Source organism: Bolinopsis microptera, chromosome 2, assembly GCF_026151205.1.
Source record: "Bolinopsis microptera isolate Bmic1 chromosome 2, MBARI_Bmic_1.0, whole genome shotgun sequence".
Lineage (NCBI taxonomy): Eukaryota > Metazoa > Ctenophora > Tentaculata > Lobata > Bolinopsidae > Bolinopsis > Bolinopsis microptera.
Window position 1 is genome coordinate 8,781,016 of NC_087073.1, and position 25,402 is coordinate 8,806,417.

The following is a 25,402-nucleotide window of genomic DNA, read 5'->3' on the forward strand; positions in this document are numbered from 1 at the left end:
ACACGTGGGGCCACGCCCAAATTGATAGAAAATTGCTAAAATCACTGAAAATTGCTGTTTTCACCAATTTCTGTCAACTTTGGAGTGCCGTTGTGATTACAGTTCTTCTTGAAATACTTTGAAACTTTTCATAATTTCATGCTTATCAAACTATATATAAAACACCAACATGCAAAAATTCACGGTAATTCAATATTGGATGCGCACGCAACTTCCGCTCAAGGTTTGCACGTGCGAAAGGTGAACATTTTGCTCATTCGTGATTTTGAACAAATTCTGCTTTGCCACGACAGTTCAATGTCATTATATATGAATTTAATGCCAACTTGAATGAGTATAAAGTGGCATATTCAGTCAGTGATCGACCGATATGCTTACCTAAACACAAGGAAATGTTTTTAAAGGAAAAAGTTCGAAATCGTTGAAACTTCCTCCTTATTAATGAAGATATCAGTTTATATTTCGACTTTATAAAGTACCCTGACATTATAATCAAAAAGAGATGATATTTGACCAAAACCCATAATCATGGGTAGAGTGGACCGCTGCCAGTGTCTCTCTGCTCTCTTTCCCAAACAAAAGGAAATGATATTAATTTGATTGACCGTTCTCAAATGCAAAATGATACCGCGAGAATGAAATCGGTCGCTCGCTTTTCCCATGAAATTTATTATGGGAAAGTTTATTGTCAAATTGGTCCTACAAATTAATAAGAATTAAAACCAATGTTCTTCGTTTTTGAACACAGTGAGCTGGACGCCCAATTCACAAAACTATGTTCGCTAATTGAAGATTAAAAGTGGGCCGATGCACAACAATAAAATCAAGATCAGTGTTTCTGAGAAACACTGACCTTCATTTTATTGTTGAAACTTTTTTACTGAGAAACTTTCTCAGTGCTGGCATTAATTATGTCGCGTGAAATGGATACGTAAAGATCCAGACACTGCAATACAACTCAGGGGGAAATCTAAAATAGATATAAAAGCAATGCTTTTAAAGCATCATTCTTAATTGATGGTAGAATTGTAACAGAACGCCGTGAGATTGCTAACGGATTTAACATCTACTTCTCGTCTATTGCTCGTAATCTTAATTCAAAAGTTCAATCTTCTGTACCATCTCGTACGGTAACTGATGGCAATTTCAATAATACAAAGTTTAAACAATACCTCAAGGGCAGAGAAAGAATAGTGAACTCTTTTTTTCTCAGCCCCTGTGACGAGGAAGAGATAAGTATAATTATTGGTAGCCTTGAAAATGGGAAGGCAAGTGATATCTCTGTTAAAGTCCTGAAAAATAGTGTAAATTATCTGTCTGGTCATATCTCTATGTTCTTTAATTGGTTCTTGGACAATGGGGTCTTTCCAAACAAGCTTAAAACGGGCTTTATTACACCAATTTATAAAAAAGGAGACTCACGATGTCTTGATAACTGTCGACCTGTTTCTACATTACCGATTTTTGGCAAAATACTTTTTTTTTTGAAAAAATAATTTATAATAGGTTATATAATTACCTAAGTGCTATGAACGTGATTTATGATCGACAATTTGGTTTTATAAACAACACTTTACATCTCATGCCGTAAACTATTCTGTCAATAAAGTACTTAATGAGATTGAACAGAAAAATCATGTAATTGGCATATTTATTGATCTAAGTAAAGCATTTGACACAATTGAGCACGAAAAACTCCTGCATAAACTTGAATACTATGGAGTAAGAGGTATTGCACTAAAAACTCTTGCTAGCTATCTAACAAACCGTAGCCAAGTAACTTCTTTTCAAACTGAAAAATCGGACGAGTGTTCAGTTGAATATGGTGTACCCCAGGGGTCAGTGTTAGGACCTCTACTATTTCTGATTTATATAAATGATATTGTGAGCTCCTCAAGCTTGGCTGAATTCGTCCTGTTTGCTGATGATACAAATATTTGTGTGATAGGTCGTTCAACACAGGAAGCTTTTGGAAAAGCTAATAATGTAATGAAACAAGTCAGTAACTATATGGAGTCTAACAAGTTACATTATATATTAATGCAGGGAAAAGTTGTTATATGCATTTTCAGCCAGGTTTGTCAATAGCAACACAGACATGTGCCAGAACACGGCCCTTTAACAGAAATCTGAACATTTCAATAGATGGCAAAAAGCTAGAAAAAGTTTAATGTACAAAGTTTCTTGGGGTGATAAATGATAATAGACGAACAGCTAAGTTGGGAACCACATCTTAACCATCTATCTTTAAAGCTGAACTCCAGTATTGTATCAATTAAGAGAATTTACAAATTCATTCCCAAATCTGAACATTTGAAACTATACAATGCTCTTTTTATGTCACATCTTAGCTATTGTATAAGTTGCTGGGGTGGGATCCCTAAACATGAAGGGAAAGGAAGCAGTTCTAACGAACGCTTCTCAGACACAAGGATATATCTTGTGAACTTGGCTAGTATATATGAAACATTTGACACGGAGTTGTAGAGTGAGCTATGTGCCTCGCCGGGCTAAAGTAGTGGATGTCCTTGCTGTACGGCAAGTTAAACAAGGAACTGAAACTACTAGGTTCCGTACAGACTCAACTCTGCACCCATGTCAATATATTCATTATATGTAAGCCTCTTGATTTATAAGCTGAATAATTCTTTAATTCAAATTTCTGATTGTTTCTGAATAGACTCAGTGAAGACAGATTCTAATGGAAATAAATAGCTGAATAACGTATCAACATTTCTACGTCATACTCATATTCTGAAATAGTATTAATTCAATTATAACGATCAATATTCACATTAAAAATTTGACGACGAAATTTATTTCAAACAAAATATATAACTGTAAAATGGTTATCAACCGTAAAATAGTTTTTAACGAAATCAGAGCAAATATATGAACATAAAACTGGCAAAATTTATCAAATAGGGCTCATCTGAAAATTAACGAATAGCGACAGGAGATAAAAGATTAAAAGAGATAAATGAATTAATGGGCAGCAGAGGAGTGAAATTTAAACGAGAATATTACTATTTACACGTCATTCAACTAAAAACTGTGTTAGATTGTTCAACTCTGTTTTATCGTTGAGTGTTGACGATCCGGCCGGATATCCGGCTTCAATATCCGGTTCCGGCTCCGGTTTCAAAAATTTTGCCGGATATTTCTTTTTTTAAAATGTTTTTCTAAAATCTTGAAATGCATATTTTTCGTCGCATTTTAACTCGAATCCCTAAAAATCAAACCTTTTTCACTAGACTTTGAAAAACCGAAAAAATATTTTCGGCTTATAATGAACAGGGTAGCATGAAACGTGGAGAAAAGTGGTTTTCAGAAAAACTTTATAAAATTTATTCTTGGAAAATTGTCGGTCCAAGTCGTTCTCGCAGGGGTGTAGGAATGATTTTCTTCATGGGGGGGCCAAATTCTAAATATTTTTTGGCGCTTCGCGCCACAGCCTAAATTTTTTGGCGCTTCGCGCCAAAGCCTGAATTTCGAGTTTTCAGATCCTGGCCTCACGACAAATCGCGATTTTTTCAGTTTTCCGCATCAAATTGCGCATTTTCCTTTAAATCTGAGGGCCAAATATCACGTTTTCTATAATTAGTATATGAAACCAATCAGTATCACATCCACAACCTTCCGAATGCAGGTATATAGACTTCAAAAAAACCAAAAAATATATTTTCGGCTCAGAATGAAACATGAACAAAAGTAATTTCCAGAAAAACTTTAAAAATTTTCGGTCCGAGTCATTCTCGATACATACCTCTGAAAGCAGAGCTCCAGCTTCCGAGCTCGTATTGCGAAAGGGAGGCCTGCCTTCCGAGATCGCATTACAAAGGGGAACCCTCGAGTCCAAAATCGTATGTTGAACTTCGAAAACCGAAAAAAATATTTTCGGCTCAGAATGATCAGGGTAGCATGAAACATGAACAAAATTAGTTTCCAGAAAAAATTTGGAAATTTTTGACTTACAAAATTTTCGGTCCGAGTCATTCTCGATACGTACCTCTGAAAGCAGAGCTCCCGCTTCCGAGCTCGTATTGCGAAAGGGAGGCCTGCCTTCCGAGATCGCATTACAAAGGGGATCGGAACCCTCTAGTCCAAAATCGTATATTGAACTTCGAAAACCGAAAAAAATATTTTTGGCTCATAATGATCAGGGTAGCATGAAACATGAACAAAAGTATTTTGTTCAAAGTTTCAAGAAAACTTTGAAAATTTTTGACTCAGAAAATTTTTGACTTAAAAAATTTTTTCCCAACAATTTTTAGAAACCTAAATTAAAAAGTTGGCCCTTTTTGGCCCCTTGCCCAGATTTCATGGGGGGGCGATGGCCCCCCCTGCCCCCCCGCTTCCTACACCCCTGCGTTCTCGATACGTAAATCTCACATTGAGAGCTCCCGTTTCCGAGCTCGTGTTGCAAAGGGGAGGCCTGCCTTCCGAGATCACATTACCAGGGGAAGCCTCGAGTCCAAAATTGTGTATCGAGTGCATATTTCGGCTAATAATGAACAGGGTAGCATGAAATGTGGAGAAAAGTGGTTTTCAGAAAAACTCCGAAAAAATATTAGACAATTTTGTCCCAAAAATGTTTAGAAACCTAAATAAAAAATGTGGCCCTTTTTGGCCCCTTGCCCAGGTTTTATGGGGGGGCGATGGCCCCCTGTCCCCCCTCCCCTTCCTACACCCCTGTCAAAACCAATTAAAAAACTGCTTGATCAGATACGACAGTTGCGCCCAATCGATATTTTAAAATCCCTCCAATTATAATTAAAGTAAACTTTATTCAATAAAAAATCGTACGATCATAACGATGGACGCAAAGCTACGAAGAATTAAGAGTTACCTATCTTTACCCTAGCACAAACTCACAAAGTGAGTTATCGAGGATAATATGCGATTGTTCAGGGATATATGCATTCTTCAGAGCGGACTGTAATACAGGGAATACAGTATTCGTCCGAACTTCATTTTTAGATTTTGCACATTTATTTATAATGTAATTTTACTCCCTCGTCCAAACCGAATGTTAATTCAACAAGTTGCAAGAGGGTATGAGGCTTTATGCCAAAGCTTAGACGTAGCATCCTGGGTAGTGGGTGTCTTCCACGAACAGTTTATGGTGTATTAAAATGACTTAATAATATTAGTCAATTTTTCGTTTCAAGAATACTTAAATCACCAATATTTGTAGTTGGAGTTCAGTAAATCTCGGCAGATTTTAGTAATAATCAGGAATTACTAACTCTAAGTGGAAAGGTCTGAAACTGAAAAACGTTAAGTTTAACCATACGATCGCGATATAAGAGTTTCATAACTAATTACAATACAGCCTTATCGATTTTCACAGAAACTGCACCAATGGAACAGTCAAGATCGAAACGATAGCCTGCTGTACTGTCATTTTATTGATTTCGATGATGAATCAGTGGGGTTAAGATAATCACATTTGTAATAAATAAAACCGCTCTGTACCGTCAATTGTGCTAATCTAAACCGGCCTACCTGTATTACCAGACCTCTTCTTTTCCTCAACAATCAAACCGAGGGTGATGTAAGTAGTAATACCTATCGAGCTATATTCGATCACAATACGACACAGTACGTGTATATTATATGGCTCTTAATGAGGTTTATGAAACGCTTTATACCGCGAGAAACCCAGTATAGAGAGGTTTTACAATTTATCACGAAAACGTCTACTTGGTCTCATGGCTCATTTACAGTTCGAAGAAGGGCAAGAACAGATCAGGGAAACTGAGGAACAGCCAGGTCCAGGAAGCAAGTGTAAATACACCTTCCAACATCTACTGTGACTTGTTTTGTATTGTACTGCATACCGCTTCATTTGCGGGATACCTCAAATCACCCCCACATGTCAGGGTCGGCAAAAAGTAAAATCAACAAGGGTAACATACGGGAAAGGGTAAGATTTAGATACGAGTGTCGGGCAAGGGGTAGTAAAGAACCGGTAATAATTAATTCAGTGAAATGTTCCACGAGAGTCAGGATATTTTGGAAATTGCTAGTAGAGACAGATCCTGATCAGGAAGGATTGTTAATGTTATTGAGGATGTTGATTTGAAATCCGGACGTCGTGAAGTAAAAATACAGGTTCTTACCGCAGGATATTCGGGACCCATGATGATCAGCTCGGGATTAATGTGGGACAGATTGAACCTAGTTCCCACTAACCAATCAGCTTAATTGGTTAGGGTTAGGGTTAGGGTTAAGGTTAGGGTTAGGGTTAGGGTTAGGGTTAAGGCTAGGGTTAGAGTTAGGGTTAGGGTTAGGGTTAGGGTTAGGGTTAGGGTTAGGGTTAGGGTTAATCTAAATGTCTTAATTGGGTTCAGTTGTCCGGTAGCCCGCTCTTGCGAGTTGACATTCTAAGCTTTCTGGTCTTTTCTTGCCTTCTTTGAGCTGTCAAAGAGCCATGAGACCAAGTAGACGTTTTCGTGATAAACTGTAAAACCTCTCCATATCGGGCCTCTCACGGGAGAAACGAGAAGTGTACGGTATAGAAAGTTTCATATACCTCATTAAGGGCCATAATATAATATACACGTGTTGCATTGTGTCGTATTGTGATTGAATATAGCTCGATATGTATTACTACTTACATCACCCACCAAATGCGATATGAACAACTCGGTTTGATTGTTGAGGAAAAGAAGAGGTCTGGTAATACAGGTAGGCCGGTTTAGATTAGCACAATTGACGGTACAGAGAGGTTTTATTTATTACAAATGTGATTATCTTAACCCCACTGATTCATCATCGAAATCAATAAAATGACAGTACAGCAGGCTATCGTTTCGATCTTGACTGTGCCATTGGTGCAGTTTCTGTGAAAATCGATAAGGCTGTATTGTAATTAGTTATGAAACTCTTATATCGCGATCGTATGGTTAAACTTAACGTTTTTCAGTTTCAGACCTTTCCACTTAGAGTTAGTAATTCCTGATTATTACTAAAATCTGCCGAGATTTACTGAACTCCAACTACAAATATTGGTGATTTAAGTATTTTTGAAACGAAAAATTGACTAAGTGTTTTTGAAAATCATTTTTCTCCGCGTTTCATGCAATTTGATCACTTTTGGCGGAAAAAATATTTTGAATTTTCGAAATTTTTTTCAAGTCTCGAAAAAAAAAATGTAAGTGAAAAATTTTAAAATTTTTTCTAAAAACTACTTTTCTCCGTGTTTTAAGCTATTCCGATCATTTTGAGCCAATAAACATTTTTTAGAATTTTGCTAATTAGTTAATTGATAATTATCCAATTAACTTATGATCTGACGTAAAAATTGCTTGGAAAAAAGTTTTTCTTCCTGATAATATGAACACACTCGATTGATCCGCAACCTTTTACGATGTTCACAACTAAAGATATTCGACAAACAAGAAAGGTGGTAAAAAGTGGTAAAGTGGCAAAAAGTGGCCTTAAGACACGTGGAAAAGTTTGGAAAAGTTGGTCAGCCATAAAGGGCACCTAATGGAACTCAAAAACGTTAAAAATTCTCTGAAAGCTTCGTGTGTCAGCAGATTGAAGATTAAAAGTGGGCAGCTGAAGACACTACAATAAAATCAAGATCAGTATTTAGCATATAATAAAGAATATTCTGTTAGTCAATAACTACACTGTGGTTATTGTAAAGAAAGAATAAATCGTCACCCATTAGCCAAATTACAAAAAGCAATTTAATTAAATCCACAAGTTTATAACGGTCATATAGATTTAAACACTGTCCTTAGAAAAACAGGATTCCTATGACTATTTCACCATAGAACTCCAGATAAAGCCGACAGTATTCACCAGACACGCTGCAAGTGCTGTTGCAATCAGAGGAATTTCGCTTGCCCTAGAAACAGTCAATCCGCTGAGCACAGTTCCAACTGCTTGAGAAATACAGAAGCAGAAGTTGAAAACTGCTGTAGATTGCTCTGCTAAACCGTCCGTCTTCACACCCCACTTTTCGTACATACCAAATTTACTCATAACGGCTATGTTTAAAACTGCTGCATCACCGAACCCGACAAGCGCTGAACCTATTTCGAAAGATGCTGGGAAGGCTAGAAACTCTGTCGTAGATCCAAAAGCTAGAATGGCTCCCACATAGAATGCTATATTACCTATAAGCATAACAGAATTTGATTTAATTTTCCTGTCTGCTACGAAACCAAGAGTTATGCTTGAAAGAAATCCAACAACAGTCATCAATGAGCTGAGCAACACGGCCGTACTCAGTGATTTTTCATTGAACTTTTTTATTCTTGGTGGGATAGCAGACAAGAGAAGAATGTAAGTAACGTTGTTCAGGAAAACGGCGACATCAGGAACAAAGAAAGCCAGTCGTTGACTCCTACTAGGTTTGTCTTTTAGACTCTCCCCATTTGTGCTAGGATCTGTACTAGTCGTCGATACTTTGTTTGAAGCCAACACCTCCTCATTCTCAATATTTTTCTGTATTCTGCCAATAAATGGGAGGAGTAGGATGGGGATGATATCAAAGATAGCGATAAGGAATCCAGTGAGCATCCATCCCCCTGCTATGTAGAGTTGTGTCCCAACAATTACTGCTAAGATTGTTCCTACATGCATCGATCCACTTATGATAACCATCAACGTCTTCTTATCTGCCAAATACAGATCCACGATCTCTCCCTGGAAGATTAAATAGGTTATTACTAAGTCCAGGTTTACTAGGTATTATATAATCAGGTATATTATATAATGATAATGTAAGTTATATGGGTATATACCTCCAATATTCATCTTCTAGATGAAAGCAATCATGTTATGATTGTTGCAATGGACTCGCATCAATTACGTCAATTGTAAAATAGTGATTTAAAGAAAGAAGAATGCGACAGAATTAATCTGACCTGTAAGATCACAAAGAAAAGTCCAGCAAAAACGCCCTGTAAAGCTCTGCTAACTCCAATAACAGTAAACACAAGCGCTCCTTCCGGATTCTTCTCCACCATTACATCTACTGCAGCCATTACGAAGTAGCACAAAATGTTGCCCGTGATGAGGATTAAACATCTTCTTGTAAGTGGAATCTTTCTGAAGCCAGGGAGGATAGTGGAAATGTAGGGGCTGATAGCTTGGGTGATGAGCATTGTTGATACCGCCATAGTACCTGTCAGGAGACATGTACTGTCAAAAAACCTATGTAATGCAACTTTTCACTGTAAATAAAAGGGGAAACCCCAGCAATCTGGTTGTCTTTCAGAAACTATATTATACCTATTGCTATCGGTAAGATATTTATGATACATACCAAATGTTTTATCCAGGTTATACTCTGTAAGAAAATCAATGTAAAACCCAGCCGTGTATGTCCTTGAAATGTAAGTTGTCCCGATTCCAAAACTGGCAAATAGGACAATCAATGTTAGTTGAAAAGTTGTCATCTTTTTAGCATCTCCTGAAGGATAATATTATGTTGCAATCCGTGGTTCAATCCGCGTGTATTTTTACAAGAAAAAAGTCGCAAACATGAATATCATCGTTTTTTATTGTTTTAAGAGGTCAACCTGTGAACATTTTTAAGATTTACCTTCTGTTTCACCTATTTTTTCCGAGTGTTCATTCAGTTTCAAATCCAAAGCACCAGCTGCCACACTGTTTGAAACAACCACATCCTCTTCAAGTTGTCCCTCCATTGCAGTCAGTCGTCAATGTTGGAGCAAGTGATAACTGTATCGGACCCACCTATGTACGCTTAGTCGATTTAATAATTTACTGTCATAATGTGACACACCTTTTTAGTTTTTATCGCAGAATATATCTATAAATTCAAGTTTGCAATTTGTGAAGTGCAGTAGAAGAGAACCTCTTAAAATACCTTTCACGATCATAGCATGACTGAATAATAAATTCAAAAGTCGAAAAACGATCGAAAATATAAAATGTGAAAATACAATTATTACGAATCTGGGCCTTCAAAAGGTTTCTGGGCCTGTCTCAGTGTCTCAAGGCGACAGTGCATATTATTTCGCATAACTCCTAATGATCGAATTAAGATGCGTCTGATTAAATCAGTATATGCGTGACGAGCTCTAAAACCTAGTACGATTGTGCATGCCACATTAAGGCCTACAATTTATATCCATACAAAACACGTTTAATGCGCTATTGGTAGTGACTAGTGAGTCTTCTCCCAGAAAATGTGCCTTTGTAGTTGCTGGGTGTTGTTTATATAATCCACACGGACAGTCCCTAACAACAAGTTTGTAAAACATATCGTGATTACATGACAAAATAGAACAACTTGTTAACACCTGATAAGATTCCGAATTTTCGATGAATTTAAATTAAAAATTAGAACAATCATTAGTAAATAAACTGCTCAGACCTCGGTGATCAGTGCTCATGAAATTCAGAAAACGTGACTGATTTTCCTCTGGCAATGTGATGAAATCAATTTCAAATATCAAAGACTTTGAATTATGTATTTATACATAATTATGTATTTATGATGTTTCTTTTGGAGAAATCCAGTTTCAAGAGTGCTCTACCCGGGAGGGGAGCATTGTACAATGAAAACAACGATTCTACAAACTCAAAGTTTCATGCAAATGCAATCATCAGTGTCAGAATAACTTACTAAATTACTAAATCCATATTTTCCTTACAAGCTCCATCTTAGCGAGCACCAGACACCAAGCTCAGAAAGAACCTACAATTAAATCGAAAACGTGCAATTGCAGAAAGCCGGAAATGTGCCCACTGAACGGACATTGCCTGGAAGCAGCAGTGATATATGAAGCAACTATTGCAGTGGAAAAGGAAAAGAAAGAGCACAAATATATAGGGCTTACTGAAAACATTTTTAAGACCCGTTTCAGTTCACACACAAGCTCTTTCAAGCTCGAGAAGCTACGAAATCAGACGGAGCTATCTAAGAAAATATGGGAGTTGAAAGATAAACAAACACCATATAAAATATCTTGGAAAATAATCAAACATGCTCATCCGTACAAGGGGGGTACGAAAGATTGTCATCTCTGCCTTACTGAAAAACTTTATATTATTTTAAATAAAGATGGCAATCTATTAAATAGGAGGAGGGAACTCATAAGTAAATGTAGGCACACCAACAAGTTTATGCTGAAGAAATGCTTTTAGGAATATTTAATTTTAATTTTAGTTTTTGTTCTTGTATTTCATTTTCGTTTCGTTTCGTTTGATTTTGTTTTTGATTTAGTTTAGTTAAGTTAATTTTATGAAGGAGCTTGTAAGGAAAATATGGATTTAGTAATTTAGTAAGTTATTCTGACACTGATGATTGCATTTGCATGAAACTTTGAGTTTGTAGAATCGTTGTTTTCATTGTAATTATGTATTTATACATTTTATACGTTATAACGCATTGGCGACACTAACATTATATGAAGAAAAAATAACCCTTCCTTAATAAACTCACGCCAGTTCACGCCCAGTCAAGGTTTCGTTATCAAGTCACAGCGCTGTCCATCAAGTGCGATGTCAAGTCAAGAAGCTGAGACCAGATCGAAGCGAAGACCAGATCGCTCTGAAAGTCTGAAGAAGAGCTGAGCGATCTCAGCTCAGGACAGGCTCCTGGTTCATGAACTGGTGAACAAAAGAGAAATGGAACCGGATAAACTACATTTAATACGATTGGGGACAAATCACTCAAAAGACAAGCCAATCGAGTGATGATGTGTGTTGTTGCTGTGGTATGTGTGCGGTTTTTAAAGATGGTAAATGTTTATGCATACCGCCTTGCACTAGCTTTTCTTGTTTTCGCTCCATATGAGCACACAAAACTTCATAGTTTTCGCAATATTTTGGTTTGATTTCATTTTAGGCTATTGAAGTGTTGGGGTGAGTTCATACTAAACATGAACCATATAGTGTGCAGTGCCCTGAACAGAGGGATTATTGTCCACTATTATTTTATATGTTTTAATTGGTCATTAGAACCGCCTGGCACCGTGCAGCTTTCAATAAATCAAACTGAATGAAGACTTGGATGAAATGAACTGAGTCGTGAAGTTAATAGTAATACGTACAGTTAATAGTAATATGTAATACGTTTATAGTAATGCGTACAGCTGTTGTACGGTGCAGCATCATTCTGAAGCAATAGACATTAAAGCAATTTAATCGAAATTCAAACAATTATTTATCACCAGGATTGTGAGATTGGAGTTCAGCTGTTATTATGTTACTTTTCCTTAATCAATCACAACACAACTGCAGCTATCGTAAACTATCAAGCACAAAGCAGAAATAATAATTTCTGAAGTTTCAATCCTCCCACGGTTACGCCACGCACGATCAATCTACCCACCATGCCACCAGGCAACTACTACAAATACACTAAACACTCGACGACAACCGTGTGTAAAATCAAAGAGATACCACCCAAACCAGAATTTATCCAGAACAATACCAACTCACCAACATAATTTAGTATCTGTTATTCTGGCAAACAATAGCCTAAAGCACAACACTAACGCTATGAGCTGAGTTTGTAGGACAAGCGATTACTTATACTGGTGAATGGTGAAATGATGGTGATAACTGATACTTGACAGCAATAATTTGTTGCTACTGAACCAACAACACTGTAGCATACCTACTATTATAGTATTATATAGCTTACCCAGTTACTTCTAGTCTGTTATTAAACAATTGCTGATGGTATAGTTTTTTATGGGCTTGCCACAGTGAACGTTTCCTGAATTCGAGTACGTTGTACTTGTATTTTCTTGCAATGTTAGGCTTTCAATTTCAGTGACATAGTGAGAAAAAGGAAATGTTAGGTGGTTTGTCAAGTAAAATGTGTATCTGGTACTGTTACATCAACAAAATATTTAATATCTTTCATAAATATAGAGGGTCACTCTTTGTATATAATAATCTTGAAATTGTGTATAATCAAATTGAAAGAGCAATCATTAAACGAATCTGCTTATTTGTAATAGTTCTTGATACATTATACATATTATTAAAAGTTTCTAATAACTATTCTACTATCGTACAGAAAATAAAGCCAATAGTATTAAACAAACATACTGTAATGGCGATACAAATTAAAGGAATTTCACTTGCTCTAGTGATAGCAAATCCACTGAGCACGGTCCCAACGAATTGAGAAATACAGAAGCAGAAGTTGAAAACTGCCGTAGATCGCTCAGCCAAACCATTTGTTTTCACTCCCCACTTTTCGTACATACCAAATTTACTCATAACAGCTATGTTTAAAACAGATGCATCACCGAACCCGATAAGCACAGAGCCTATTTCGAAAGAAGCCGGGAAGACTAGAAACTCTGTCGTAGATCCAAAAGATAGAATGGCTCCCAAGTAAAATGCTATATTGCCTATCATCATGATAAAACTTATTTTCCTGTCTGCTACAAAACCAAGGACCATGCTTGCGAAGAATGAAAAGACCAACATTAGTGTGGTGAGCAAAACAGCTGTACTCAATGACTTTTCATTGAACTCCTTAATTCTTGGTGGGATGGAAAAAATGAGGAGGAAGTAAGTAACATTGTTCAGGAAAACTGCGACATCAGGAACAAAGAAAGCCAGTCGTTGAATCCTACTAGGTTTGTCTTTTAGACTCTTTCCATTTGTGCTAAAATCCGTACTAGTTGACAATACTGGATTCGAAACTGTCCCATTTTCAATTTGTTTTCCCATTTTTCCGATAAATGGAAGAAGTAAGATGGGGATGATATCGAAGATACCAATAAGGAATCCTGTTAGCATCCATCCTCCCGATATGTAGAGTTCTGCCCCAACAATTACTGCTACAATAGTTGCTGGATGCATCGCTCCACTTATTATGACCATCACTGCCTTGTTGTCAGCCAAATACAGATCCACAATCTCTCCCTGAAAGTTATATGTTAATTCTCAGAACATGTAAATTATAAGCATAATATTACATATACTGCTGTATTTCTGGTTGACCGGGCTATTTGAATATACCCATTTTTACCCAGAGTATATTCACAGTCGAGTAAATTAGATAGTTAGATGATATAAAAGAATGCACCGGAGCAAAACTAACCTGTAAGATCACAAAGAAAAGTCCAGCAAAAACGCCCTGTAAAGCTCTGCTAACTCCAATAACAGTAAACACAAGCGCTCCTTCCGGATTCTTCTCCACCATTACATCTACTGCAGCCATTACGAAGTAGCACAAAATGTTACCCGTAATGAGAATTAAACATCTTTTTGTAAGTGGAATCTTTCTGAAGCCAGGTAGGATAGTGGAAATGCAGGGGCTGATAGCTTGGCTTATGACCATTATTGATATCGCTACAGTACCTGTTCAAAGAAATTGTCGGTCAGAACATTTTATCTGTGTTTCATCACTTTTTTGATTGTTAATAATTAACTAGTAGGATCGAGTGAAGTTTAGGAAATTATATGATAAATACTATCGCTAAAATAAACTTATAGTTAAACTTATTAGTTAATGTTCCTTACCAAATGTTAGATCCAGGTCATACTCAGTAAGGAAGTCAATGTAAAATCCAGCCGTGTAACCCCTCGAAATGTAAGTTGTTCCATTTCCAAAACAGGCAAATAGGACGATCAAAGTTAGTTGAAAAGTTGTTATCTTTTTAGCATCTCCTGGAGGATTCCTTGGGTTATCTAAATGAAAAATAATTTGTTTTACTCGTTTCAATCACAACCGTAATTAATCATAATTCGGATGATTCCGGAAATCGGTTACTTCAGATAAATGTTTATCTGGACTCTGGAGCAGCATGCAGATTGTTAGATAAACTACTAGAAACCTTCAATTAGATTTACCTTGGTCTTCTGCTGCACCTGGTGAGTCCAGGGGTTCACTGTTACTTGGTTCCAAATCCACAGCTCTGAGTGCTGCACTGTTTGTCACTACCACAACTTCGCTGTTTTTAGCCATTTCAATAATATATAAGGTACTATATAAGTGATAAATTAAGTTTTAATCCACTGTTTTACATTTTGAAGGTTTCCATATTTGTAGTTAAATTAAGTTAATAAACCCCTATTTTGTGTTTGTTTTTATCTAGATAAAAATATCTCTGGATCAAACAAACCCATTAAAATTGATTACATTTACAAGCGATTTGCTCTTACATAAAATCAAGAATCGTGAGCCTCAAACATCCTGTTTGTCAAAAATGAAATGAGAATCTCTCCAATGAATCATATACGATTTAATATTATGTTATATTGGCTGCTATAGTTTAGTGGGTTTTGTAATAAAAACGTATAGATCAAATAATTTCATTAAAAAAACAAAGATAGCAGCCAAAGTAAACATTTTATTTCCCGCCTATAGAGCTGAATTGTCAACACTCGGAAAAAGTACGAAAATAAAGCAAATAATTTTAAACCTTGAGCGGTGAATTAAGTCAGAAAAGTTCAGTCAACATCTTTGAGTAGTTGCTGCTGAGTTTATGGCTAACAAATTGACTAACTAGTGACTAACTAGTGGCTAACTAGTGGCCATATCAACGCTCAAGCTTAAAGAATGATACATACAATACAATTCACAATTTAACAATAGACATTAACTAAGGGTCCTCACGCTATTGATCTTAAAGTTTGGATCATATCTAGACCGACAAAATTCCATGCGTGTATGTACGAATACTGCCTTTAAATCGTTCGGTAAATTGTTAATCATTAGCCAAACCTTTCTTATTTAGCTAATAGGCGAATGTTCCCTCTCAGAATATGAACTCGCCTCACTTGGTTTCTTTGTCGTGGATCTGTGCAGATCGAGACGATGACACAGTAACAAATCCGTAATAGGTTAAATATTTTCAAACAAAATACATTCAGAAAGAACACATTTCAAGTATTAAGAACAGCGACTTTCGATATTATCGATATTTTACGATATTTGATTTATGAAAATAAAAGAGGGTGAATCTTGGCAAACATGCAAATTGCAAATGAACAACTCATCAAGTTGGAACAGTGGAACGTGATCTCTCAACAGATTGAAATTTAGTCACCTTAGCCACGATTAGATAGCTATAGTTATAGTTAGATAATATTATTATAATAATTATAGTTTGCAGGAATTTTAAGTTATACACACAATTTTGTAAATTTAAGATCGAGGAATATTTTTAAGGAGACAAATTGTTCTTTACATGTGGTTTTCCTGATTTTTAAAAGTAATTCTTCTTTTCGATGTTACCTCATGCAAAACGTTCGACCCTATACTAAACATTCGAGTCCGAATAATGACCAGAAAACTGTTAAACTCAAAGTTCAATCGCAACAAACAGCACCGATACTAAAATGGTTACAGGACCAACAACAAGAAATGTGTGGTAACTACACGATTTAGCCATCCGAAATTCCGAATAGTATCAACGTGCACCAAAGGCCAACACCGCTGGTAACAAAGATTTCATTACTGAATAATTCTGGAGCGGGATATCACAATCAGACTTCACAGTTCACAGGTTGTTCAACATTCAACACTGTAGATGAAGCATAATAACATGTGACTTGTTTACTTGATACTAATTTGAGATTGCAGTGTGTAATATTACAAGGCACATTGTAGGGTCCTGACCCCCGACGAATAAATAATGACAATTTAAAGTCTTGAAGTAAGGACGAAACATTTGATATACAAAGTTTTTAACAAAATTTGATAGAGCTACTTAGCACTTTAGCAGTTAGCACTACTTTCAAAGTGCAGATCTGGTGGCACAAAGCTTTTGTACAAACCAACATAATTTAAATGCGATAGATGACGTACATTGTATATATAAATGCAGTGAAATGTACGGCAGAATGCTATCCATTGCTATGAATCATTTAAATTGCTAAATAATTTTATGTTTCCGTTGCAATATTGGGATTATTCCATTGACTTGTGTCATTGGCCTGTATTTGTATTTCCTATTGCATTCCTGGATGGCATTTGTCCATTATTAAAGTCGTCATATCGTTACAACAGTTCATTGCTGTGCAATTGTCCTGCAGGACCCCACGGCCCACATGTATCTCTTATTTTGCAGATAATTGGTCCGTCACACCACTCCGTTTCATTGCACCTCATTGATAATTTCCAATACAGTACTCCATTTCTCTGTTATTATATTGGCATTGAAGTTGATGGCCATCATTTTTGAGATCTACCTTACTTGAGTTTTATATTCTATATGTCCAGTAAGGTGACCCTCTATAGTCTACCTTGTTAAATACTGTACGTGTCAATCATTATAAACACAAATGTTTTAATCGATGTCATCTGCTAAACCAAAAAATCACGCGGCAGTGGTATAACCTAAACTTTATTTTCCAACATCTTATCTAAATTTCCACTAAATTTCCGGTCTAAAAAGTTACATTTCTGTTATTAAGAAGATTTTTGCAGTGGTTAACTTAATCGGTGCGTTGGGTTCCAAACCCGCTCTTCTTTCCCTCAAAGTTTAAGCCAATTATTTCACCGTACATATCTATGTAGTATTGTAATGTGTGATCAGATTATGTAAGCAATACAATACCACCATCTCTAGATACAACCTCAATTCCGAGTGTCTGAAAATACTAAACTTTCTTCTTTTCAGCACTTATCAGAGGAGAAAGTGAGGGACCAGGTTGACAGGCTGATAACGAGCAAGTTGGTTGAAATGCATCCTAAAAACATAATAGCGGTACGTGTCCCTTTCTTACTTAACATGCATAATTACTATACAGTTCGCTTGTGATGGCTTGCATAATCTGCATAGTTTTGGAGACTTTTAGGGTCACAAGGTGACGGTATGTGTGTAAAGTATACACTGGTTTAGGTATAATGCTTATTTTGATGGGAACCGGCAATATTTTTACATTCTTAACAGTAAAGTGTAAACAGATAAAAACACTGAACACAGCCTCCCCCCAGGTAGTAAAAGACATGGTTGAAAATGAACTTGGTTGGGTGATAGTCTGGGGAAATGTGTTTGGTGGTCTTCTTGGGTTGATACTGGAGGTTGTCACTGTTTTCAAGGGCTGATACTGGAGTTTGTCACTGTCTTTTTAGGCTGATACTTGAGGTTGTCACTGTCTTTTTGGGCTGATACTTGAGGTTGTCACTGTTTTCAAGGGATAGACCGCATCAAGTAGAATCAAATTTCAATCAGATTGCATTTAAAAAAAGTTGTTTGGACTGTGGAAATTAAAAACCTTACTGTGATATTTACTCATGTTTATAAGATTAAAACCTATTTACTAATTTCGATTTATTAAAAAAATACGTGTTTTTAAAGAATTTATGTTATTTTCGGGTATTATGTAATTGATGACTCATATAAATTTGGTGTTATTATGATTTCTTGCTTTTTAATTCGGTTTGATATTCCAATTGTTTCCCAATCTTTCAGTGATTTGTTTAGATTATTAAATTTTAAAAATAAATAATTTTTGTTCTGTAAATTGCTAAATTTGTTAATTACTTTTTATATTTATTTAGCTGATGGTTTAAGCTTTATGAGTGATGTTACTTTCTGATTTCGTTGGCGATAGAGTATTGTTTTATTCGCTAATTTAATTTTTATACCTCGGTTACAATATAATATATATTATGTACAATATATGTACAATATATGCTGTACATATTGTATTGGAAGAGGGTGAGGGGTTCGCATATAACGTTAGCATTTTTTACCATTTCTAGACATCGGTACTTCTACTTATACATTTAAGAGTTGGTTCGTCCGTGATCCAGACAGCGATTTTATACTTGCTACTCCTTCTTCTTTCCCTATTTTAGGAAGTGAAGGTAATTGGTTCACATCTCTTGGCAAAAGATTCCATAGCTTTGTGGCTTTCACATCAATTGAGTTCCAAGAATTAGTTGCTATACATCTTTGGGCTTTGTTATTCATATAAGTATACTGTATGTGAAAGTATAGAAGTAACAGCAAATTGGGCAATTTCGAAACCCCTCTTGTAACTACGTTATACATAGTACTTGAATGCCCCCAAATCATTTAAGACAGCAAAGGTGCCAGCAAAGCTGATTTCGATAAAGCCGACAGTATGTTTTTATACAGAACGACGTGGACAATATCATACTTCATAGCTCCAAATTGCAAATCGTTTGGACATGGCGATTACTTATCAGACCACTAAATGTATAGGTCTACATAGAAACGTTACTGTAACGCGCATCAAATAAAGTACTGAAATAGTACGCGCACGATGGTAAAATCACGTACGCCACTTGTTGCGCTCACGTAGAATTCACCTACTGAACACTGTCAAAACATTATTTAACTTTTACTACACTATACAGTTTGTTCTACATTCTACAAATTTAGAATGAGACCGCAGACAAGAAGCTAATGATGACACACAGACCACGACAGAAGTCGGAAGCGCAACAACTTCAGTATGAAGCTAGCAAAACATTTATCTATGTTGTGGCACGATGCACTACTGGGTCGCGCCGCGCATTTTCTCGCAACCACACGTATGCAGATCGGTGAGATGCGAAGGATTGACATCGTGAATCAATTATCTATGTGCTATGCGGTAATCAATATATTGTTTCAATATAAGGCTCCATCTGCGCGGCGCATTGATCATAGATTTATTCCGTATAAAACTATTTTTAAGTGAAACAAATTTTTTTAGTAAAACAAATTTAAAATTTTATCCTTTATTTTATAATTGCTCTAACCAGAGCCCTCTCGCTTGCAGTAGCGCGCGACCGCCGTAGGCAGTAGCGCGTCACGCAGTACGCGTAGGCACATGGCTATGTGAAATTTTATAACATAATATAATAATATTTATAAGCCTCCGTTTTGAAAGTTTTAAATTTTAATATATTCACATTTGTAAATAAAATTCAACTTAATGTATAAATCAATAACTGGCCGCCAAAGCCGCGCATTCATGAAAACAGGATTAACTTGTTTATGATTTTACGACAAATAGAAATAAATTTAAAATTATCCGTGGTTTTAAAATAAATTATAATCTTACCTAAATCCAAAGCCAGCTTTGTAAAATTTACTATTAGATCATAATATATCGTCAATTCTGAATATTTACAATGCAACATTTCATTAATCTATAAACAAACGTACTCCAGCCCCTGTCTTGGTCGAAACTCGAATGACTGCTCAAAATTTGAAAACTGATGTTAGAACTTTAATTTTTAAATGTGTTTACAACGTTTATATGTTATAATACCTTATCATACATTGTCATACGTTGTATGACCCGCCGCGCACGAGTGCACGGCTTCCCCTGTATCGTAGAAACTCTACAGCGTGAAATGGGGGTGACGTGATAAAAATAATACAATAGTGATAAAAATAATACGGCAGTACAATTGCGGATACAGATGATGAAGATTAGAAACCAAAAATACAGTATTTGAACTTTGACGTTTAGCGAAGGTAATGCAACTCCGATGATAGCCACCTAAGCTTACTTATTGTAAGATTTCTCAGCTGGAGGGTCCTCCTTTGTGAGAATATTACTGAGAAGCATGAATATCTTCGCTGAAAGGTCAGCCTATAGAAAGGCCAAAGGTACTGTTATGTGATGTGATGTCCCATATCAGATGCAGACTATAAAAGGTTTTTAATTTCTATAAGGGGTAACAGAGGTTCCTAAATTTATTAGTCAAAAGTAATTTGAACCTTATCATGATCAACAATCCTAGCTCTTAAAAGGTCTGGAAGTGTTTACACAGTAAAGAGGCGAGTTTTTGTGGTTCTACAACTTAAGATGTAGCATTGGTTGGATGAGATTGTAGCATTGGTTGGATCATGGATGAGAACCTAAACGGCTTGTTGCAATGACATTCGTTTGAAATTTACTGCAATATAATATAGTGCGATAAAAAACATTGTTGATATAAACAGTCTTGGAGCCACAAGGCCAAGGGTAATTTTTGATTGTTAAGGGAATTTTTTGAATTCTTAAAGGGTTGATTTTATATAGGGTCATTGCTATATTATGTGTATATTGTTTGAATAATTTTATTTAAAAAATTAAAAAAATATAATATAATGTATTTTCCGAATTGCAAATTTTTAATGGACCGGTTAATATATTACAAAGGGCTTGTTGTATTTATAACATATATTGTTGGGTGTCGAACCTTCTAGCTGGAGCATATCAAATGAAATCAAATCAAAAAATAATGATGCATAAGATCGCAAATATTCATAAAAATATCTTAATAAGTTAAATTATACCCAAACGACATAGTTCAGGTTATTAAACTTTTTTGTTATTGATTTGATTGTGATTTGAAACTTTTACAAAATAGCAAATATACAAATGTACAGCAAATCGAACAAACATATAAAATGGGCAGAAATGTATAAATGCTATAAAGCGTGGGTCAGTGAAACAAGTACAGAGGACAACTTTCAAAACAGGAGTTTTGTGGCCGCCCAAAGTCTCAATAACATCACCTCCACCTAGTAATAAAATTATGAAATATCAAAAGTGTGAAACAATCAAATAATAAAATATTCAAATTATATAGTTGTCACTTAAATACAGATAACGTCCGAAAATTCTTAAATTTTTAAATTCTTAAATTCTTAAATGACTCATCTATAAATGGCACTGAAAAGGTGACTGCAGCCAATTATGAGCCACTACTTAGGACTACTTACTATCTTCTACAAGTCAAGAGAAGCTAGCTTTAAAATGAAGGTACTGGAATTTCAGTGGTCAAATGGAAATTAGAACTTGTCTTTACAGGTATCAAGAGACTGGAGTGAGGTTTGTGGAAGTAGAGGTGTTACAGTGCTTGCTATTTTAAGTCCATCTGCACAGGGATAATCATGTTTCCACTGACCAGCCAGACTACACTGATGATTCCTCTACCACCATGCAATGCAAACCCAATAAAACCTGATCATACCAGACCCGATGTATCGATACATTTTAGATAATAATGATATGATAAGCCAAACTCTAGCTAACCCGTTTATGTTTAACCAATATCACAGCGCCACATCTGATTGAATTTATTTTGAGCACAGGTAAGTCTGACAGATAAGTTTTAGGAATTAAGGAGAATGTTTCTAAAAGTGGTAATGATGTTTGATTGTTTCTCTAACGTGATTGTAGAATGTAGTTATTATTAATATCTACCATTATTAATGATTTTAGAAGGACAGTATTAAGATACCAGTGTCGTAAAGTCGAATGTTGCCCCCCCCCCCCCCCCCCCCCCCCTTTTCTTTTTTAATCCTTTTTGCAATTGCTAATTTGTGCACTATTATCTTCTATATACTGTGTTGCAGTATGATTAATATCTGTTCTTTAAATATTCTGTAATTGGAAATATATTTTAGGTATGGCTGAGTGTGAAGTAAACTACGCATGTGCCTGTGGTAAATCCATGCCACTAATACACCTTTTCTTCTGCAAGTATTGTGTCACACTACGATGTCCCAAATGTGTTTCACATGAAGTAGATTCTTACTATTGTCCTCATTGCCTTGAGAACATTCCTTCAGCTGAAGCTAAGTCTATGAAGAACAAATGCCAAAGCTGCCTTGAATGCCCCAACTGTACCAATATCCTCCAAGTTCGCTCTGCACAAGTACCCATGGTGCGACGTGAAGCTGGAAAAGTAAAGGGATTTGGCCAATTTAAAAAGGTATATTATCTCCAATGTTCATTTTGTTTCTGGACAACTCGAGATGTAAACCAACCTGACAAAGCTGCTTCCAATGGTCCATGGATTGAACCACAAGTGGAGGATAATTGGATGTCAGGCATTGTCAATTACTACAGACATTTGATACAGAAAGAAAAGGTTGAGATGGAAAAACGAAAGCGTCAAAGAAGAGGTAGCTTCCTTGGATCTCTTGGAATCAGTGACAAGCTATTACCCTTCTCTAAATTAGCTCGAAGTTCATTTAGCATGAATCTAACTGGAACAGGTCAGTTTGATGAAAATATTGTCAATAATTTCACTCCCCTTGAAGCAGAAGAAGAAACAGAACCTGCTGATGAAAAGTACTACACTGCCCCAGGGGAGCCTTACCACTATGCCTCCGTTGCCAGTCGAATTAATCAGCCATCTAACGAAGTGTATTATGCCTGCGATCTGAAGCCAAACTGCACACATCTTATGGTCAAAAGGTCACAGAGATGCAGAGAATGTGAACATAATCTTAGTAAGCCTGAGTTTAACCCGTCCTCTATTAAATTCAAAATTCATCAGATTGCTCTACGATTTGTGCCTAGGTTTAGAATTGTGAAGATGGTATCTTTAAAACCTGGGGAGTTTACAAAAGTTCACTTCTCTCTTACTAACCCAACTGAGTACAATCTACCTGTGGAACTTTTGCCCTTGCCTGAAGGTCACCCATCTTATTCCAAACTTACTACAGAAATTAAGTTACCAGATAAAGAGCTAATGCTGGCTGCTAGGGATGACACTGCGCAGTATGACACAGATGCTTCAATTCAAGACTTTGACGATGACCCTGACATAGTTGTTGCCAGGAGAATGAATAAACTCACATTTGTCATCTCTGTAAAACCACTTGGAACATCTGGTTCTGTCATCATGGGTTTTCAGCTCAAAGTACAAGTACAAGGCTATGACTCCTTCTATTCGACCTGAGGAGCAGAAGGATCCTGAAGATGTAAATGTTATGCCCAGTGTAACTGTTGTCCTTGGATCTATTTAATCATTGTTCCTGTAGTATGACATTATTTTTGTTAGTGATTAAACAACAACGACAGATTTTGTCTTGGTAGATACAGTAGTGTTTCAAGATTCGTGATTGAATCTTGACGAAGCATTAATTATAATTATAGTAAGAAATGTACACTGAGGTATTCCTGCCGGTTACAGGCAGAAACGGTTACAGAAGATAATCAAGCACTGTGATCATCAACAATAAGATCACTGTGAAGAGGTAAAATTTGGAATCTCAACAAATTATAATTACACGTCTAATTCCAAATTTTGATCTCGAATCTTTTCCTGCAGTGTCTATTCTCAGCCGTTATTGATTTTGCTATCATCGTAAATGTGATGCACAAAATCGGCAATTATTTTCCTGCATGCAAATGCTAACGTGCAATTACACAAGCAGCAAAATATGTTCTAGTTATGAATTAAAACTTTGCTTACAAAATTAATGTCGGGGCATGTGTTGAATATTTAAACTCTCATTCTATTCTATGAGCGGCATTTATATTATGATTTGATCACATTTTGATGATGACTGTTTTGTGACCATTCTTCCCTTTGACATGATATCTTGCATTATATAGATCTTTATTTCAAAGAGTTCTGACCTTTTAACTGTTAATCGTTCCAACATGATAAACTTCATCGTGAAGTGACGTTTTAAAGTTTTTAAAACTCTGATCTTACACTTGCATTAATAATGTTTACACTTGAAAGCTTGCTGGGTTCGTTTAAGTGTAGACTAAATGTGAATCATGGTCTTCAGACATAATACTCGCAATTGCAAGCTCTTAAGGGGGCAGGGGGGGGGTCTTTATGAAATTTCTCTCGAAATTGATTTATAGTTGTTTCTAATAGAGAGAGTGATATCTATCTGCTACTTTTGGTCCCATGGAAAAATTGTTGTTCCTAGCCGAAATTATTGCCGGTCAAAGGTCAGCGCTCATGTGTAATTGTATTGCGCGAGCGATTTTCAATCGCGCGCCCTGAAAATCGAGTCTAAAAATCTATCTCCTCTTACATTTTTGAGCAATCAACTTGAAACTTTTAGGATATGTTCTGAGGACCATTTAGAAACTTTTGCTCGTTTTAGAATTTCAAGATAGGCCTTTAAAATTTTTTTATTCGATTTTGAAATCTTGGACCTCGTTTTTGACGATTTTTTCAGTCCAAGATTTTCAAATCGAATAAAAATTTTTTTAAAGGCCTATCTCGAAATTCTAAAACGAGCAAAAGTTTCTAATTGGTCCTTAGAACATATCCTGAAAGTTTCAAGGTGATTGTTCAAAAAATGTAGGAGAAGATAGATTTTTAGACTAGATTTTCAGGGCACGCGATTGAAAATCGCTCGCGCAATACAATTACACATGAGCGCTGACCTTTGACCGGCAATAATTCGACTAGAACAAAATTTTACCATGGGACCAAAAATATCTGGTAGATATCACTCCTCTCTATCAGAAACAACCATAAAATCAATTTCGAGAGAAATTTCATAAAGACCCCCCCTGCCCCCTTAACACTGGCTCCCATATATTGTTAGTGCAGTGTGTACATAAATCATATCTTGTACATTACTTTACACACCTTGAGTGGAGATTCACCGGGATTTTTACCGCTTTTCTATGAATTAGATTGGGGCTTTACTTTGTGTGCTGTTGCTGGTTATTTGTTACATGAATGTTAGATTTTGAATAAGATTTATATATTTGG

The 25,402-nt window shown here is 36.1% G+C and overlaps 3 protein-coding genes across 4 annotated transcripts in view; all 3 read left to right on the plus strand.

Moving 5' to 3' along the window:
• LOC134826203 (uncharacterized) overlaps window positions 1-18,199 on the plus strand; it is a 37,729-nt gene extending 19,530 nt beyond the window's left edge. Inside the window, exons 7-9 of one of the 2 annotated variants that reach the window (XM_063838488.1) lie at window positions 17,589-17,675; window positions 17,906-17,992; window positions 18,089-18,199. In XM_063838488.1, the coding sequence (XP_063694558.1) occupies window positions 17,589-17,675; window positions 17,906-17,992; window positions 18,089-18,112 (198 nt within the window). In that variant the 3' untranslated portion in view covers window positions 18,113-18,199. Of the gene's footprint in view, window positions 1-17,588; window positions 17,676-17,905 lie in introns of both variants that reach the window. The other variant, XM_063838487.1, reaches the window with a different exon arrangement.
• The window catches only part of LOC134826204 (coactosin-like protein), an 89,576-nt gene continuing 78,835 nt past the window's right edge, over window positions 14,662-25,402 (plus strand). Inside the window, exon 1 of the mRNA XM_063838489.1 lies at window positions 14,662-14,671. The gene's annotated coding sequence lies outside the window, so the exon portion shown is untranslated. The remainder of the gene's footprint in view (window positions 14,672-25,402) is intronic.
• On the plus strand, window positions 22,331-24,490 carry LOC134826603 (dynactin subunit 4-like). Its single transcript, XM_063839047.1, has one exon. It carries the CDS (start codon window positions 22,334-22,336, stop codon window positions 23,612-23,614), a length of 1,281 nt encoding a protein of 426 aa, XP_063695117.1. The 5' UTR covers window positions 22,331-22,333; the 3' UTR covers window positions 23,615-24,490.